This window comes from Indicator indicator, chromosome 1 (genome assembly GCF_027791375.1).
Source record: "Indicator indicator isolate 239-I01 chromosome 1, UM_Iind_1.1, whole genome shotgun sequence".
NCBI classification, from domain to species: domain Eukaryota; kingdom Metazoa; phylum Chordata; class Aves; order Piciformes; family Indicatoridae; genus Indicator; species Indicator indicator.
In genome coordinates, this window is record NC_072010.1 from 75,325,491 (window position 1) to 75,344,728 (window position 19,238).

General features: G+C 40.0%; 1 protein-coding gene across 1 annotated transcript in view; it reads right to left on the reverse strand.

Annotated features, from left to right (window-relative positions):
• The window catches only part of DHRSX (dehydrogenase/reductase X-linked), a 174,152-nt gene that overhangs the window by 126,636 nt on the left and 28,278 nt on the right, over nt 1-19,238 (reverse strand). The window contains exon 3 of the mRNA XM_054383057.1: nt 9,884-9,991. Coding sequence (XP_054239032.1) covers nt 9,884-9,991 — 108 coding nt within the window. The remainder of the gene's footprint in view (nt 1-9,883; nt 9,992-19,238) is intronic.

The following is a 19,238-nucleotide window of genomic DNA, read 5'->3' on the forward strand; positions in this document are numbered from 1 at the left end:
AATCTTAAAAGACATGAATGTTATTCAATAAAGCTAGAAATAAGATGTGACCTGATATTAAAAAAAAAAAAAAAAAAAAAAAAAACCAAGCCAAACATTGAGAAAATTATAAAAACCTTTTCTATATCCAGGGGTAACACATATCTTTTGTCATCCAGTTCATCATATAGCAGTCACAATTAAATGCATGTCTTTTTGATGTGAAAGGCAAAAAAATCATGGTAAGTGTTCCTTTGGGAAAAGAACCAAAACTCAATGAGGAGTATGTTTGTTTGCAGAGAGAAAAAAAAAAAATAAATCATCATCCTTGCCCTAGAATGGAACAGCAACCCAGCTGTTCCACTGAGAAGTTAAGAATGACCCTGTTTAGCAAACCAAAGATACACCCAGACAAGTGCCCTGTTTCCAACAATAACCTGTAGCAGGTGCATAAGCAAAAAGCATAACAAACAACATTGTCTAGAAATAGCATTTTCCAATACATCCTCCCTGAAGTAAGAAGTTTCAGAGATTTCCTGAATCAAAGGTCACACCTAGGCTCTCAATGAGCATATCCTCTTCTACTACATCTAATTGCACTATCAATTCATTCAAGCACTTGGCCACTAAAGGTTTCTGGGACAACAGGCTCTGTGACTTAATGACACAGTTACATTATAAAGGTTGTACTCCAGTAGTTTGGGGTTTTATTATAATTATTATTTTGTTGGATGTTCTCTACTTTGTGTACAATGAAGGAAATAACCACATCTCATTGACTTTCTTTATAACATTCCTAATTGTGTTATATAATACCTCACTCGTCTGTTTGCAAGCAAAAAAACTTTTATTAGCCTCACCTTGCACTGACCCATCCCATCCTCCTTAAGATCCCTCTCTTTTTCATCTTTATCAGGCTCTTTTCAAGTATTCACAACAGTGAATGATTTCTACAAAGGGAATATTTCCTGTCCTGTTTTCATCTTATTTCCTGTTAAGTAATAGAAATTTATCAGTCTTTATAACTGCCACTAAATACCAAATATGTTGTGCAGAGAGCTTTCAACAGTAAATTACAGTATTTGTTTGTATTTTCTTGAGTGGTAGTAGTAAATTATAGATCCTATTCTTGTAAACACATAGAACTGGTTGGGTTTTGTCATAGACAATATTTGCATTTACTGTATTTATCCATCCCTTCTTAATCCAGTCATTTAATACTGTGAGATTATTTCTCATTCTTCACAGTGGTTTTCACAAGGTACCTTTGGAGACCACCCACCCCACCCAGGACCCTGTTCGGTCAGATTTTGAGTACCAACAAAGACGGATTCTCCACAAACACTCTGGGTAGCCCATACCTGTGTCTAAGATCCTTTAATGTTAAAAAAGTGTTTTCTTATGCTTAAATGAATTTTTCTGTGTTTCAATTTGCATCCATTGACTCCTGTCCAGTCGTGGGCACCCTGACTACATCTTCTGTCCCCATGACGCATTTATACACATGGAAAAGATCCCCCTGAGCCTTCTCCTCTCCAAGCTGTACAGTCCTGTATCTCTCAGCCTCCCCTTCTATGTCAAAAGCTCAAATCCCTTAATTATAAAGACAAAGTAGTGTACTACCCTAAATACATTTACACAAAATGCATCATCTCACTGCTCATGGCTTTTTCTGTATCTATAAGTATATTGAACATATCCCTATAAGATCAGGAGTCCCTTTGCTCTGTCCCAAAGCTGACAAATAATTCCTAAATGATGTTTTCTGTCTCCTAATCATCTACTAATTTACAGGAGACCTTTTTCTTCAGACAAGCTAGCCATTTAAAAATCTTTTGGCATAAAACATGCCAAAAATTTTTGAGAAACAAGAATAGATTAATCCACACAGTTCTGGAATTCTTCAAAGCATTTAATAAATCCTTAATGAATAAATTGTCTAGGAAAAACCTCATTAACTCTTCCAAAATTTATCATCTCATATTTAACTCTATATTTTTTATAATGGCTGACTTTTTTTTTCCCAATATAAAAATTTACTGGATTACACATAGCCTCCTTCCTAAAACTCATACTTGGTCACCTTACAACTTCTCCTATACCAAGGATGATTTAAGATCCTATGTAGAAGATACTAAGTCCACTTTTATGCTATTGAAGGATTCTGTTTTAATTCACAGCAGCTTGTTCTAGATTGTTTTATTCTCTTTAATGACGGGTGGTGCTGTATTTCACATCTTCTTTTGGAAGAGAGCAGTTGCCTGTTGTCTACACTTAGCCCATATCTGGGTGACAGTTACTCTGTCACCAGATGACCCCTCCCCAGCAGAGGAGGAGAACCAAAAAAAAAAGGAGAAAAGACCCACAAGCTAAAGTAAAACCAGATTTAGTGGAATAGCCAAATTGGCACCAATTTCAATACAACACATTTATACTCAGCCCAGCAAAAGCACAACAGTCACAATATCCAAGAAGGCAGGCCTCTAGAACAAAGGGTGAGGAGACACCAAAGACAAGGGCAAACAATCAAACTTTTTCATTTATACTGTGTGATGCTCATGGTATGGCATACACCTGTAGCAAACTCAAGTCAGCTGTCCTGGCTGACTCAGAACTGCTAATGGCTGGCAGCCCATGGCTGGCCTGGGATTTGGTCCCATGTGCAAAACAAGGACACCTGGACACCTATACAGAACATATTTTCATATTGAAGTCTTCAAGCTCAAAGATACTTCTCCATACCTTTGATAAGCTTGTTTTCCTCTAAACATTTTACATTTTATTCTCTCCATTTTGAAATAGGAAGACCAGAACTCAACACAGCATTTAAAACGCTGGCACATGAAGGATTTATACAGGTGAATCAACTTATGCTGTCTGTTTCATATGTTCCTTTTCTAACAATCTCTAATATTTGTGTGGGTTTTTTCAAGCTACTGAGCACTGAGTATTCACAGAACAATCTATTCTGACCCCAAGATCTTCCTCTAACATGCTGATGATCAACGAAGAACCCATCATTTCTTTTTCTGGAGTTAAGATTATTTTCCCCATGTCTATCACTCCATATTGATATACAGTGAATTGCACATGTCTTTTAACACCCAGGGGTTTATGGTCTTCCTGAAATTCTTCACACACATCCATGAATAATCAAATTTTAAAGACTTGTCACTTCACTGTTTGTTCTTCCCATAAATTTCTATGTTGAAAGCATGGTTTCTAATGCATATCCCTGTTGAACTCTACAACAAAAAAAACCCAAATATTTATACCTACGCAATGTTATTGTATGAATACAATGGCATTTGTACTTGTTGTTTGGGCTGTGTAGTGTCCTTAACACCCTTAAGAATTTTTCTGTAAGATTTCTCGAAACCCAAACCATGTCAGTCAAAATCTCTCCCTTTAACATGATGGTTGAGCAAAGTTAATGGAAGTATTTTACTATGTAATAAACCTACATAGTTGATTGAGCTACATTTCTGCTTGAGATTACTGCTCTAATGAGATTTCTTTTGCTGCGTGCCTTTTCAGATCTTTGTCACTATTTTAAAAACAGTTTTGAAATGTTCCAAGGTATGCTGTAATGAGTTCATTCATAAAAAGTAGTCTTAAGTTACTGGCATTTATAAAAGAAACCTATAAACTTCACAGGTAGAATGTTCAAAATTAATAAATATAAACCAATGTATTTTTAAAAAGGAAAACAAATCTTTTTAAAGCAAGGATCATCTTCAAACAGAAATTAGGGATTGAAATATTTGACAAAGTTCTTACCGCATGTGGCTGTGTGCAGCTGTGTGCACATGAACAGTGCACAAATAACAGACAGAACTGTAAAGAGAGTTTTACATAACCCTGACTACAGTGCACTCATATGTTAAAAATTGAACTGAATGCCAATTATAAGGCAATCTGCATGCATTTTTCTAATGTTCATACCAGAAAAAGGAAACCACCACACACTTTTGAAAGGCTGGTAATATTTTGGCACTTCCTGACTAAATCTGTAACTCATTGTTACAGTGTGAGAGCTGAAATACCCCTCCCACACCAACAACGACCAGGCTAGCTCAGTCTGGAAGCAAATGAAGCTGTATTTTACAGGCAAAACTACAAGCTAGGATGAAATGCTGTGACTATGTACAAATATACACTATACACAATATTTACAAATACGTACAATCAACACAAAAACACAGCAAAGCCCCTTGGGCCCCCTCAAGGGGCTGTGCTTCTTCCCCAAGGGGTCTTCCCCAAGGGGCCTCCTCCCCCAAAGTCAGAATGACTTCCCCCAGATCCCCCTGGCAGAAGGCAGAGAGTCAAGAAGCAGAGAGGCTGTTAGACTTTGCTTGTCAAGGTCAGGATGTGGAGGTGTTATCTTCCGAAGGCAGAAGGAGAAGCAGAAAGAAGCCGAGCAAGATGAGACTGAGACTTTGTTTTGAGTAATGATTCTTAAACATTTCTATCTCTCCAATGGAAGTGTTTAGAATAATCATTATTTTGCTTTCTTACACCCAATAGTGATTTATTTACATTCTTTCTCTGCTTGAACTTTGTGAGACGAAAAATTAAGGACAATCTTAAAACCATCACACTCATTCAAGCATAACAAACCCTGGCTAAAATTTAGAAGATAAATACTGCTCCAGACAAAATTACAGCTCAAGCACCTCATACATCTATGCATACTGAGAAAATACTATGAAAGTAGCCCATATAAATTCTCAGTAATTGAAATTAAGTCAAACTATCTCCGAAAATGAATGATTGCACCATCTTGATAGGGTTTAATTATCTTTCTAAAGTCAATTTTTAATATTATACAGTATAAGAATTGTCTGACTTAGTGCAGAGTCCAGCCTAAAATCTGGAATCTAATGTGAATGAAAGAGGTGACAGAACTATCTCTTGCTTAGTCTCTTGCAGGGCTTACAGAGATCACTGAGTCTGGTGATGGAACTACAATTATTTATGCTAAAATTGCATGGCTCAGATAAGACACTTGAATATAGAAACATATATATATAAATATAATGAGACCGTTTCCTTCAGAATGTAAGCCTGTCTTAGAAAATTGTGACACTGATAGAATCAGATGCTAAATGTTTATAATGTCCTGAAGTTGGCATTTTATACCAAGTAGCATATATAGAACATTGTCAAACTGGACATCTTCTGATTTTCATTCACCATTATTGGATAGGATTATCAAAACTTCTATATTAGATACTATCACACGTTTGGGTTTTTTCCAGCCCTCAGGAAGGAATATGAAGAGTTTACACTTCTAATCAGTCTGAATTCACTAAGGAGAAATCTTGCTTGACTTCTATGAAGGCATAATCGAATGGATAGATGAAGGGAGAGCAGTGGATACCATCTACCTTGACTTGAGGAGGGCTTTTGTTACTATCTCCCATAACATCCTTGTAGGTAAAACTCAAGAAAAGTGGGTTAGATGATTGGACCATGAGGTGGATTGCTAACTGGCTCAACAGAGTTCAGAGAGTTGTGATCAGTGGTGCAGAGTCCAGTTGGAAGCCTGTGGCCAGTGGTGTTCCCCAGGGATCAGTACTGGGTGCAGTTTTGTCCAATATCTTCATCAATGACCTGGATGGGGATTGAGCCTACCCTCAGCAAGTTCACTGATGATACGAAACTGCGGGGGGATGCTGACACCCTGTTAGGGCTGTGCTGCTATCCAATGAGATCTGGACAGGCTGGAGAGCTGGGCCAAGGCGAATCTCGAAGTTCAATAAGGACAAGTGCAGAACCTTGCATCTGGGGAGGAATAACAGCAGGCACCAGTACGGGGTTGTATTGCTGGAAAGTGGCTCCATGGAGAAAAACCTCGGAGTCCTAGTGGACAGCATGTTATCCATGGGACAACAATGTGCTTTGTGGCCAAAGAAGGGCAATGGCATCCTGGGGTGCATTAAGAAAAGTGTGTCCAGCAAGTCTAGGGAGGTTCTCCTTGCCCTCTACTCTGCCCTGGTTAGACCACACCTGGAATACTGTCTCCAGTTTTGGGCTCCCCAATTCAAGAGACAGGGATCTGCTGGAGAGAGTCCAATGAAGAGCTACGAGAATGATTGCAGCACTTGAACATCTCTCCTAAGAAAAAAGACTGAGAGAACTGGGGCTGCTTAGTCTTGAGAGGAAAAGGCTAAGAGAGGATCTTATCAATGTCTATAAATATCTGAGGGGTGGGTGTCAAGATGAAGGTGCCAGTCTCTTTTCAGTGGTGCCCAGTGATAGGACAAGGAATAACAGGTACAAGCTAGAATACAGGAGGTTCCACCTCAACACAAAGAGACACTTCTTTATAGTGAGGGTGACAGAGCACTGGAACAGACTTCCCAGAGAGACTGTGGAAGCTCCTATGGAGACTTTTAAAACCCACCTGTATGCATTCCTGCGTGGCCTGCCCTAGGTGCTCCTGCTTTGGCAGGGGGGTTGGACTCAATGACCTCTAGAGATCCCTTCTAATCCCTAATATTCTGTGATTCTGTGAATTTAAACTCACAAAACTGAACCAGAGCTGCACCTACTGGGTTTTTACAATTGTGAGGTCATAAAAATTACTGGAAAGGCTTGATTTTAAATATCCTTATTGTTAAGGGCATAGTTATTTGTAAGTGCACACAAAATACTAACTGCAATATCAATCATTTATCACTACACATCAAAAATGATGTGTCATTTACCTTCTCTTTTTGAAAATGGAGTTGCAAGCTTATTTATCAAGTAGTAAACTGCATAGGAGGGAACATGAGTTCCTGGTGTGGCTTGACTGAAAACTCACCATGAGCAGTAGCTTTCCCTACCATTGCCTGTCATGAGACATTCTTGAAGTAAAAACCCTGCTGGCTGTGAGTAATACTATTGCAGCCTGGCAAAAAGCCTCAATGAAATCTAGCAAACAAACCTATAGTAAATGACTTCCATCATTTCGGCATTCAGGTCAAACATTTTTCCAGTGAGAGGCTTAGGGTAGGGGGAGAAGCATCTGCAGAGGGAGATCATTGGTGGAAGGAAGTATTTCTCTTCACCTGTGCTGGGTGGGGCTGGAAGAGAAGCTGTAAAAGCACTGTGCAGCTGCTTGCTGAAAATGCTTAGGGTGAGCACACTGCCTTTTCATACAGTACCAGTTCACGTTCCACAAAGTAATAGGCTGTCTGCTTATTTGTTTTCCTCATTCCATTGGTAGACTGGATTTAAAAGTTATTTCAAACATTTGCTCTTCTAAAATGTCAATTGGAGTCATGATCACATTCAGCACAAATAGTGAATCATCTTCACAATAGACACTGAGGTTTGACTCATTTGCCTGCTGCAGAGCTTTCATTCTCTATTGCTAAAGTCCCTGTAATAGGAAATAAGCATTCGGTGAATGGGCAAGACTGACTGTGAGCTACACACAGCTCTGCCTTGCAAGCTCAAATTCACTTAATATCCACAATTCTTTCATGTAAGTTTACACCTATACACAAACATAGAGTGAAAACATTTATAGAGTAGAAAGCTTGAGCACACTTGCTGTTGTATTTGAGGCTTAAATCTTTGCTTGTTTGGCCTGACGCTCAATGTGGTAACGCATGCCAATATGCCAGCAGGTATTTTAAGCATACTCTAGACACTTGTGGCCAACAGTTAGCAACAAGGATGGAAAGTCATTGCATTTAATGTGCTTTTGAGACCGTTTTAATCTTGCAGCTGGAACAAAGCCTGAGACTATCTATTCTCCTGGCAGGGCTTCTTGGCTCTAAAGAATTTCACAGGCAAAGAAGATCACTGTGATTCACTGAGCTCAGTGTTTAGGTCAGAGTTTGCCTGAAAGAATTGAATCAGGTGAAAAACTCACTCATCAAATGTGTGCTATAATTAATCTCATTAATGTACATTTGTAGAGATTCATAATGCAAATATTAAGGTTGGTACAATTGCAGAGTGAATGGAAGTGTGTGTAAGCACCAGAAGAAAGAGCAGAATACCCCTTGCTGAAAATAAAGGACATGTTTCCAGGACACTGTTCCTGTGTTGTTTATGTTAAGGCCACAACACAAAAGACTTCCCAGTGGATAACCATGCACTCTGCCACCAGGAGAGTAACAGCCAGATTGCATTGTATCATCCATACTTTCACTTTTCTAGTTAGCCCACACAGTAAAACCATTATAGACATAGATTATACACACTCCAGAGAAGAAAAAATGTACTAAAAGCTGATGAATCCTGAAAGGTACGAAAGATCTGTTCATAAACTAGCCTGTCATTCCTATTAAGAACAGCAGAGACAGGATAAGGACTCAGTAGCTAGTGTACATTTCCCCTTGCTGCACAAAAGTGATGCTCACCGGATCATATGTGCACACTTGGTGCTTGTGAGAGTATGGCTGGGGGTGTGATTGAATGAGATCTATGAAGGCGCGATCATCAGCTGAAAAAAATCAGCCTATTGAGAGATTTTATAAGTCAATAACCTTTCCCAAAGGTTGCACATTGAATTTCCTTATACAAAATACCTACAAAACACAGGGCATGAAATACGTCTTCAAAAAAAATAGCAATGTCAATGCTTCCATAACCCTATGCAAAGGGAAGAAAATTGGCTATTTTTTCCCTCTCTGAGTAGATTTTTGCAGTCCACCTTAATGTAAAAAGCAAATTATTGAGTGAAATATTAATGCTGACGTCATTTGTTATGGCTAGCTACGTTAACTACATCTAGCATCTAGATACATAGAGCAGCATCTGCTTGCATTTTGCAGATTCTTGGGTTTGGCATATCTACTAAAACATGTATGACTAAGTGGTATTCCACATTACACCTGTACAATCCCAGACCAAGTCCATTAGTGATTGCACCAGACTAAAAATGCATGGCTACTATGCACTTGTTTATCATTTAGTGTGTGTGAGGTTATTTTTAAAGATGTATATACAAAACCTTAGAGCACATTGTGAATAAAAGCTAAATAAAATGGCATCACCAGCTTGCTACTGTGTTATGAAATACCAACCTTCAGTGAACTTATGTAACTTAAAAGTTACAGCGTTTTCTGTAAAAATCAAGTTAAAGAAAGAAAAAGGGAGCAAAACGTAGCATTTTAAACATGAGTATTCATGACGTTGCAGACACACTTAGCAGAGAGAGACAGACAGACAGATAGATAGAACAGGAAACTTCAAGAACCAGAAAAAAAGTCTCACTCATGTTGTCTGTAATAGAGACAAGGAAATGTGCAACAGGACATTTTTGGAGTTCCTACAGATATTCACCTATCCTTTGGATGTCTCAGTCTGACACAGTCACCTTAGAAACTCCTTATCAAGAGAAAGACACCTCCAGAAGGTCACAGGTGGTCCAGCCCATCTCAGACTTACATGAATGACCTTCTCAGGGTATGCATTCTCTCGCCTTGCCTACAAAGGCCACCTACAGTGAAAAACTGAGAAGTAAACATGCAATTTTTGGATGAAGTTATAAGGGCTTCCTTTGCCCTTATAACATAGATCATCTACTACACACTGGAATATTCCTTCAAAGTTTTCTTTAGTTCTCATCTTGATGATCGTGTGCACCTTAATGTCCACCCTTAGTAACAAGGTAAAATATTTTTGTAATAAGCATCTTTTAAGTTTATTTCATTACCTTACTATTTATTTCTTATGTAAGGTAGTCCAACTCTTCTAATTATAGAAAAAAATCCCATCCACTTTTTTTTAAAGATCTTGCAAACAAAAACATAAATCAAATCTTTATTTGTGCTAAAGGTTGGTAAAACCCTCTCCTATCTTTCCTGCCATGTATTTACTTACATTGGAAAGAAAATACTCCTCAAAAGAAAAAAGACTTTCTGACACAAAAAATATACTAAGAAAATAAAGGCTTTACCTATTATAACATGCATGCCAAGTCTTGCCAAATGCTTCACAGTTTGGTAACCAATTCCTTTAGCACCTCCAGTCACTATAGCAACCTTTCCATCATGTGTAGGGAAAACTAGAGGAAGAAAAAGAAGTAAAGAAAGGTTAGTTCACAACAGTAACACAATTAACAAATTAAGATGTATTTCAAAGTGGTGTATGCTTAACAAAGCATTCAAGCAAGGCCAGTAAACTTTGTATGGCATCTGCCGTTTAAACAGCTACAATTTTCCAGTATAAACAATTCATGAAAGAGTGAGGCTGATGACATGGAAGACAAACACTCAGTTCAGAATATTTCTCATTTCTGTTTGTCTGAATTTTGTCATCCTACAGTAATCTGCCCTTTAAACCTTCCCTTTAACTTTGTTACAGAGCAAGGTGACAGCTGTTACAAGTCAGCTCAGGGACTACAGGAAAAAAAAAATGGCAGCTTGATATCCTGAAAGCTCCTTGAATAATGAAGGACTGGGCTTCTATGAGTAACATGGGGGAAACATCAAACTGCTCAAAGACAACACGTGTAAAGGCCAGGAGATGGCTGACCTAATTTACCTGAATAACTGAGCATTCTCCCTGTTGAAAATCACAGGGTCCTGGCCTCCCGAGGAAGGAAGGGAAATTTTTTGGCATGAAAACTCCTGCCTGTTTTTACCACCCACACATCCCCAATGTCTGCAGCCACTCTCACACTGCTTCCACCCCAACAAGCACTCCTTAAACCCAGGACAACACACAACTGAACCCCCTCTGCTAGTGGTAGCTTAGACCTAAGGCACATATCTCCTGCATACTCAGGAAGCCCTTCAATCACTGAGTGAGCCAAAAATTGGTTGGGATGGCCCACGCAGAGTGTCCTCCATCAGGACTGTGAGCTTTCCTGATGGCCAGGAGTTGCCCAACGCATCCCTCCAAGATGGAGGGAGCCATCCTGCCAAAACTGCTTGGGGGACATATGAATTAGGTGAAATATTGAATAGGATTTTTTGATGCATCGAAGAATCTTTCATGTGAAGCACTATGTGGTCTTCAGGTGACCAAGATAAATTTGTGTTTGCTTTCTAGCAGAAGCTGCTGGGTATTTGTACACGGAAAACAGCCGTGAATATTTCATTTTGTTGTGGTGAAGTGTCCATACACATCTATCAAAGGATTTTCTATTTCATCTACCAAAGGATTTTCTATTTTGATTTCTAGGCTTTTAGGGGATTGCTTTGCTGTACAACACAAGTTCATATTTCACATGGTTATGAAACACAGACCTAGTGTTGATACAAGCTGCTTTCTTTACAGCAACTTCAAAAACGACACAGACTTTGCCTTTTCTGAAAAATATATACACAGTTCAACACGAATTTCCATTCTCATCAGGTAATGATGTGATTCTTTCCAACCATGCAGAGGGAGGATTGTTTGAATATATTTGAAAGTTAATTCCTATTACAGTGATATCTATGCTTGTAAGTGTCCTAATATATATTACACTCACAAAATAAAATTTCAACAAGAGCTTTCCTAAAGAGCTTTGTTTAGTTATAAACAGTCTTGCAATTTCCACCAAAACAGATCATAACAAATTCCAATTAAACTGACCACATTTCCCCCTATAGTTACACCTAGAAATTAAGGCTAGACCTGACACTAAACACTCGAGTAAATTGTCCACTCAGGGCAGTACCTTTTAATTGCTTATTACTTTCCAAATTTGGCCTTTTCAGTTTGTGTTTTCCTCTGTTGGTGAGGCAGAAAAGAAAAAAAAGAGGAGGGGAGGGGAGGGGAGGGGAGGGAGGGGAGGGGAGGGAGGGGAGGGGAGGGGAGGGGAGGGGAGGGGAGGGGAGGAGAGGAGAGGAGAGGAGAGGAGAGGAGAGGAGAGGAGAGGAGAGGAGAGGAGAGGAGAGGAGAGGAGAGGAGAGGAGAGGAGAGGAGAGGAGAGGAGAGGAGAGGAGAGGAGAGGAGGGGGGAGGAGAGGAGAGGAGAGGGAAGGGGAGGAGAGGAGAGGAGAGGGGAGGAGAGGGGAGGAGAGGGAGGGAGGGAGGGAGGGAGGGGAGGAGAGGGAGGGGAGGGAGGGAGGGGAGGGGAGGGAGGGGAGGGGAGGGAGGGGAGGGAGGGAGGGGAGAGGAGAGGAGAGGAGAGGAGAGGAGAGGAGAGGAGAGGAGAGGAGAGGAGAGGAGAGGAGAGGAGGAGAGGAGAGGAGAGGAGAGGAGAGGAGAGGAGAGGAGAGGAGAGGAGAGGAGAGGAGAGGAGAGGAGAGGAGAGGAGAGGAGAGGAGAGAGAGGAGAGGAGAGGAGAGGAGAGGAGAGGAGAGGAGAGGAGAGGAGAGGAGAGGAGAGGAGAGGAGAGGAGAGGAGAGGAGAGGAGAGGAGAGGAGAGGAGAGGAGAGGAGAGGAGAGGTAAAAAAAAGTAAAAAAAAAATAAAAATAATTTTGCAATTTTTTAAATGGTAGGCAGGAAATGAAGATTTTAAAGAGAAAAAAATAAACATACTTAGTATGAAATGAGATGTTGTCACCTTTATGTGAACAGCCCTTGTGCCTCAACATGATTAGACATACTTGAAATTTGGCAAGGATATACAATATTAAGAAATTTCAGCCACAGAGTGAAAAATCACTGCCTGAATGATTTGTGTCCAAAAAACAGGGGACCAGTATGTGCCCACTGTTCAACATTTTGACCACACGAAAACAAGAAGACGTTGCTCTATACCAAAGATGTGCTGAGGGGAGACAGGTCTCGTAACCAGGAACAGGACAATACTCTTTTCAAGATGACAGACAAATCTGAAATAAACAGCTTTTTGAGCTTTTCTTAGCTCAAAAAGATCAAGATTCTGAAAAAATGAACTCTCACAAAGAAAATACCTCTTCATACAGGTACATTTGCACTGCAAGAGCCATTCTGAGGCCTCTCCTGAGGCACTGAACAGCTTTAAATCCATACAGAGAACACTTAACATTGCCTTGATGTTAAAGCAGGAAAGGCCATTTCTGGCCACAATAGATCCTTGTGTGAATTTTGCATGTGGCAACTGCATATATACTTGTAAAGAAAATGCCATCTAGAATGCAGAAGCATGAGCTGAAGCCCATTAAGTATTTTTCTTTTAAAGTTTACTTAACCCAATCACAAAACACATCAAAAGTTCTGCTGACATGATAGAGTGAGTTGCACAAATGTGAGGTTGTTTCATCCCCAGAGCTCTCTCTCTTTTATTCCATTTCACCTGTGCATTTGGGTATAGAATCCAGAGAAAAAAGGAAAGTTAAGTAATTCCCATTTTTATTTATTTCTCTGTAGCTAAAAAAAACCCTACTCCAACACCAGCAAAAGGAAATTCCTCAAGAGAAATAGCTTTTATTTAGGCCTGAGCACCTTATTCTCTTCTACCTCCTCATGACTTCCCTTGCTTCCTCTTACCACATTGTCAACATGATACCTGAATTTCACATGTGGCACATAGGTGCTGTCACTCATTTCCATGACTGCACCACTATATCTACCTATTAAACAAGATATTTTAGTGCAAAATTAATTTGCTTGGAAGATAACGAATGAAGGAATAGGAGAAAAAGAAGTCAGGACTGGGAAAAGGGGAAATAACACAAAGGAAAAATGGGAAGTCAGAAGAGCAAAGTGATAACTGGTATCATTGTGATTAAATGGTGGTTAGCAAAGGACAACGAAAGAAAATGTCCATTCCTATCCTCTCCATGAGGGCTGCAAAGAAAAGGACAATTTTTGGTCCTAATGGCCACTCAGATCAGGTACATTACCAACCTGCAATCAAGAGCATGACAGATGGACAGACTCAACTGCACAGACACTTTCAGTGAGAGTTTTAAAACAGGCCTGCTGGTAACAACTAGCTTCAAGGACATAAGAAAGCACCCAAGGAGGGCAAAATGAGGGCTGCAGACACATGGACAAAGGGCCAGCATGTTTTGTTTGCAGCAGATACAGGATACAACTTCCATACAGCATGGTTTTTAACAGACACAACACAGCTCAGCTACAACTCAGTATATCAGCTCACTTTAGCCAAACTGAGAAAGACAAACACATCGGGGTGGGGAGTGGGGTGGGGGGAAGGAAAAGAACAAAATCCAAACAAAACTAACAAAATAATCCCCTCAATTCTTAATTTTGATTTGATTAATCTTTAATTAGCTTTAATCTGCAGAAAAGGTGTACTGTTTCCCTCAAGACAGATACTTTAACATAAAATAAATATCCATGACAATGAGGCACTGATAGTTCTTATCTCAATAAAAGCAGTCAAGATTAATTCCAGGGTGCATATGGAAACTGGTGGCAGCTACAGCAAAAGCAGTCCTGTTTCCTTTGGAACTGCACTGCCAGGTAGACTTTGAAAATCATTCACCTTTTCTGTGCAAAAACACCTCTTTCATGATGAAAACTAACATCAAACTTTCAAAGCAGACTTGGCCTCAGCCTGGTTTTCCAGCAGATACTGGTTTATTTTGTATGAGAAGTTGCACTGAGCATGGCCAGAGGCTGGCAATCCCCAGGGCAGGAGGCAGGAGACCCACTGGCTTTGCCACCCCAGGGAGGTTCCCTCTGGCTCCTTGCACCTCATTTAAAACACCTCAGCTCTCTTAGCCTCTGCTCCTGGTAAATAGGTAGATACTGATCTCTATCACAGAGGCCTAATGTCTATGATCTCACCGTGGGACATAAGAACTGTACAGCTCTGGTGCTAATGAAATCCCCTGACCAAGCACTAGATGTTAATTTCCCTTTGTGTTGGAAGAAACCAGCCTGCAGTCCTTAAGTGCTGCTTTAACGTACCAAAGTCTGAGAGAGGCTCCTTCCAGGCTGCAGGTCCTGCTTGTACCCCAACATACTTGGAAGAAATAAGCCTGTCTACTTTGCAAGTGGATTAAGCTAAAGCAGAAAAATGTGGCAGATTTACTCTGTAATAAATATGTCCAAATATGAAGCTATTTTTAAATAATTCTTGGCCTTTAAATATATTTCTCCTTAACTCCACGTACAGAGACACCCTCACACAAAGCCAATACTACAAAGAATTTAAGGTAATTCTGTAATTTTAAAAAATACTAATTTTCAAGGTCCTCTTTAAGAGGGCTGCCAAGATGTCTCTGTAACTGCCAAGACCACAGACCAGTATCAATGACCACTTCCACATCAGTGACTGGTTCCTGTCCATAAAATCTCAGCTCTGGGGTAGAGGTAGGGCTAATTGAAATATTCAGCTCAAAACAGAGGCATTAAACTTTCCTCCTTGCAAAAATGTACTATGTGACCACAAACAATGCAAACCTCAGAAGAGCTCCATGTAAGAGTTGCTGTGTAATCATTACAACACAGTCTGTATGAGGCAAAAAAAAAAAAAGGAACAAAAAAGTATTAAAAATTAAAAGCAAAGTGCATCAAATTTTTACAAAGTTCCACCTCCTACCATATTAACCCAGCATCTGCATTGTTGAACATTATGAGTCATGTGGACATTAAAATATAATATCTTTATATTAATACTCTTCATTAAATACTCTTTTTAAGACATTGAAGGCCAAAGGCAGAATTTAGATTGCCTAAACCAGCCTGCATTCCATATCAGGCCAGAAAGATGATCACCACTGAAGGCATCCTAAGAACTCATCGGAGGGGCCAGCCAAGAGGTCCCACACTGCAACATGTCTGCACCTCCTGAACCAGGCACTCAGCACAGGGGCTTCAGTGGCATTTGTGCTGAAGAGGCCCCCACAGACAAATTGTAATAGTTATTTGTTTTCTTTCTCCTACAACTGAGTAATTTACATGTAAATATTTTGCCTGAAGATAATTGGCAGAAACACAGACAGGAGGGAGAAAAAGGGGGGGGGAAGAAGTCAAAATTAATATTTAATTTGATGATAGAACAACAAGAGCCAAGTTGAAGCTCTTCTTGTATCGCATCACCAAGTGAGATAAAGAAGGAAAACTGTAATTGTCAGTCATGTAATGACACAGAACAAGGCATAGTTGAGTTTTTCTAGTGAGCTAAAGAATTTCTATAGCTGAATTTACCATTGAATTGTCGAATAGCTTTTCCTACCCTGAAACTCTCCAGATATTCTTCACTGATTTACACTGTGGAAGTACTGAGATTATAGACATTAAGATCCCTTTTAAAGCAGACATAGAAAAATAACACATTTGCTGCTCCAAGAGACACTCAGTAGACCACTGAAGAACCCACATAGCTTTCAGCAATAGCTTTCTGTGTGAACCTTAAAGTAACATCGCCATAAACGTCTGCTTTGACAGAAACCAAGTAAGTGGATTACAGATTCAGAAAGTCATTCCCAGTCTGTCCTAACAGAAGACAATTTCAGGTACTCATGACCTGAGGAATAAGCCAGACAATCTTTTGGTTTTCTATAGTATGACACCAGCTTTCACCAGCAGAAACATTGTGAGTCCTAAGCCTCTCCTAAACCTGTGTAGATGATCTTTCAAATGCAAATGGTATTCCCAAATTTGCACACTAAAATCTTTTCTGCCTCTGATGCTTCCTATCACTTTCCTAAGGAACATCAATATGCAATCAAGATTGAAGACTTTTAAGGCTGGAAATCAGGTAGGTAGCAACCAGCCTGACTAGTCCTGTGAGCAGGTATCCTGCTGGTTTCAGCATTTGAGGCCCTCAGACCTTCTGTTGATCAACAACTGTCATGCACACATGCAGATCCACTGGCACATAACCAACAGGTTTGATGCACTTCAAATCAATGGATGCATTGTGGAAGGGTGATTTGTTTGCTCATGGAGAGTACCTGTTTCCAAACACAACTAAAATTTTGAACCAGCTAGGTGGCAAGCCTTCCAGTTTTTGCCTTACTTTACTTCTACAGAAGAAAGTCAGTAATCACAAAGAAGTGGAGATACTGGAGACAGGCTGGCCCTGGAGTTACTCATGGGAATGGAAAGCTGTTGAAGAACCAGAATAGCAGGAGAAACCGAATCATGGAAATGGGTCCCTTACCTTACAAGTGCATAGTATCTCAAGGTACTATTAATGGAACAGCAGCATACAGATGGCTGTAAGAATTTCAGCAGCCAGAGGAAGACCTAATACAGAAGCCTCCCATACAACCACTGAGAGGGAAGAAGAATTGTTAACACCTGCTCACAAAACCACAGCAAAACCCCTGGCATTCGTAAGACCAAGTTTCTTGATTAACCACTCCACAGGGTGCACAGGGGTCCTAAAATGCTGCATGACAACAAACCAACAAACAAAATCTCACAATCCCCAATGCTTGGAATTAGAAGCACCATTCCCTGTATTTGAAGCTAAGCTATCTGAGACAGGAACACATGTGCAACCTGTGCCCTGTGGGCATTTCCACAATACAGCAGAGCTCCTGCACACATACAGCATGGGCAGTCATGGGACCAGTGGTGGAAGTTTGTCTGGGCTTCCTGGACACGTGGGAATCCAAACAGTGCTGCAGCTCAAGCCAAAAAACCACTTGTCTAGCAAGCCTGGACAAATGGCTGGAACACAGCAAGGCAGTAAATGACACAAAAGCAGGGGAGTCAGCAGCTAGACCAATCATAAAAGCAGTGTACTCACCAAGTTAAGGAGCTAATCTCTTCCTAATCTCGTCAACATGAGAACAAATGACATCTCTTCAGAGAGTGCAGCAAACATCTGCTGAGCCATACTAATTAATTTCTTTTAATTGCTACTGAAAGTAACCAACAAAACCCACCTCAAATTTAATGCTGTTATAAGTTTATAGCACTTGTTCAGCTTTTCAACAAGTATGCCAGCTTTCATATGGGGACAAAGTGATAAGATTTGCAGACAAGATGACAAGCCCTTCAGAGAATTCTGAGTTACAAGTTACCAAATCAGCTCCAGGCCTCATTGCCAAGTATGTCTTTTAACACATGGGAAAGTTGTACTACAAAGAATTAAAAAATAGAAGAGCTCCTCCTTCTCTTATTTTTCATATCATGAACACACTGGGGAGCCATTGGATATATTAGACAGCAACAAATATCACTAGCCTTCAATATCACAACATTGGAGCATTGGTATCCACAGCAAGACCTAGCAGTCGTAAGAGAAATCCACATATCAGAAAAGATGGAAGAGAAACTGTCTCAGTAGTAAGAAGAAAGTTATGATGCCAGCATTACAGTACTGAAAGAAATATGGTTTTGCTAAAGAAAAATAATGATACCCTAAATAAAGCACTTTTCAGAGCCACAGGTTTTGGCACTCAAAAATACAAATCGTGGTAAGAGAGCTCCCTGTCAACAATATGAAGGGGAGCGGAAAGTGCACCAAAAAAATTTAATTTGCATGACACACCTACCTGCATTTCTTCTAGTGATTCTTGGAAAGACAGGATAAATGCAGATACAAGGAGAAGCACATGTGGAAGGCAGGGTGTGGAAAGGGAAGCAGAAGGGAGTGTTAGACTCTCAAAGACACAGGAAAAAGGGTTTTTTTTGGTGAAGGAGAGGTGATTTTCCAAGCATCTCCTTTCCTCTCTCTTCACCTTTCCCCCTTCTTCAAGTATTTAGCTGACAGAGACACATCTCTAAGCAAATTAATACACCTGAATTATAATGCATGTGGTATTGACCTTAAGGCAAAAAAGGTCCAGCAAGCAGACCTTGCATAGAGAGCTTAGCCCCCTACTACTTATGTATGCAAATCAATCATGGTTTAATGGGGGTAAGACAGTCTAAGTCAAGGCACTGTAACCACATACTGTTAGAAAAGTAAGCTACAGCTATCACCAAAGTAATCAAAAAATATTTCCTCTGCACTTTTACATGTATTTTCAGTGCCCTGTTTTATAGAGTGTATAACCAGAGTGTTAGCAAGTGAGGAAATCCTGCCTGGTTACAAGCCAAGAGAAGTTGCATTTTCACATATCCTTCAACTGAAGCCTGAGCGCTTTCAGTTTATTCGTCAAACAGGATCCTCACTAATATTGATCCTGGACTTGGTGTTGCTGCTAGACTTGGTAGAAGGGTTGCACAAAGGAAAAACAATAATTATCATTTTCAAAAAACATATAGATGGTAATTTTCTGAACTGATTTTTGCTGTCTTCACTCTGACTGTGAAGAACCTCATCCTCCAATAAAGCCTATGCAGCCATTCTGCATCAAGCAGAAAAAAGATGAATATTGATCTCTCAAGAAGGAAGGGGCTGAGAGAGGAGAAAACTAAACAGGATGGTTAATATGGGAAGGTTTTTTGCCATTTCTGAATTGGTTTACTCTAACATAATGGGAAACAAGGCTGCACTGAAAAACAGTTTGATGAAATAC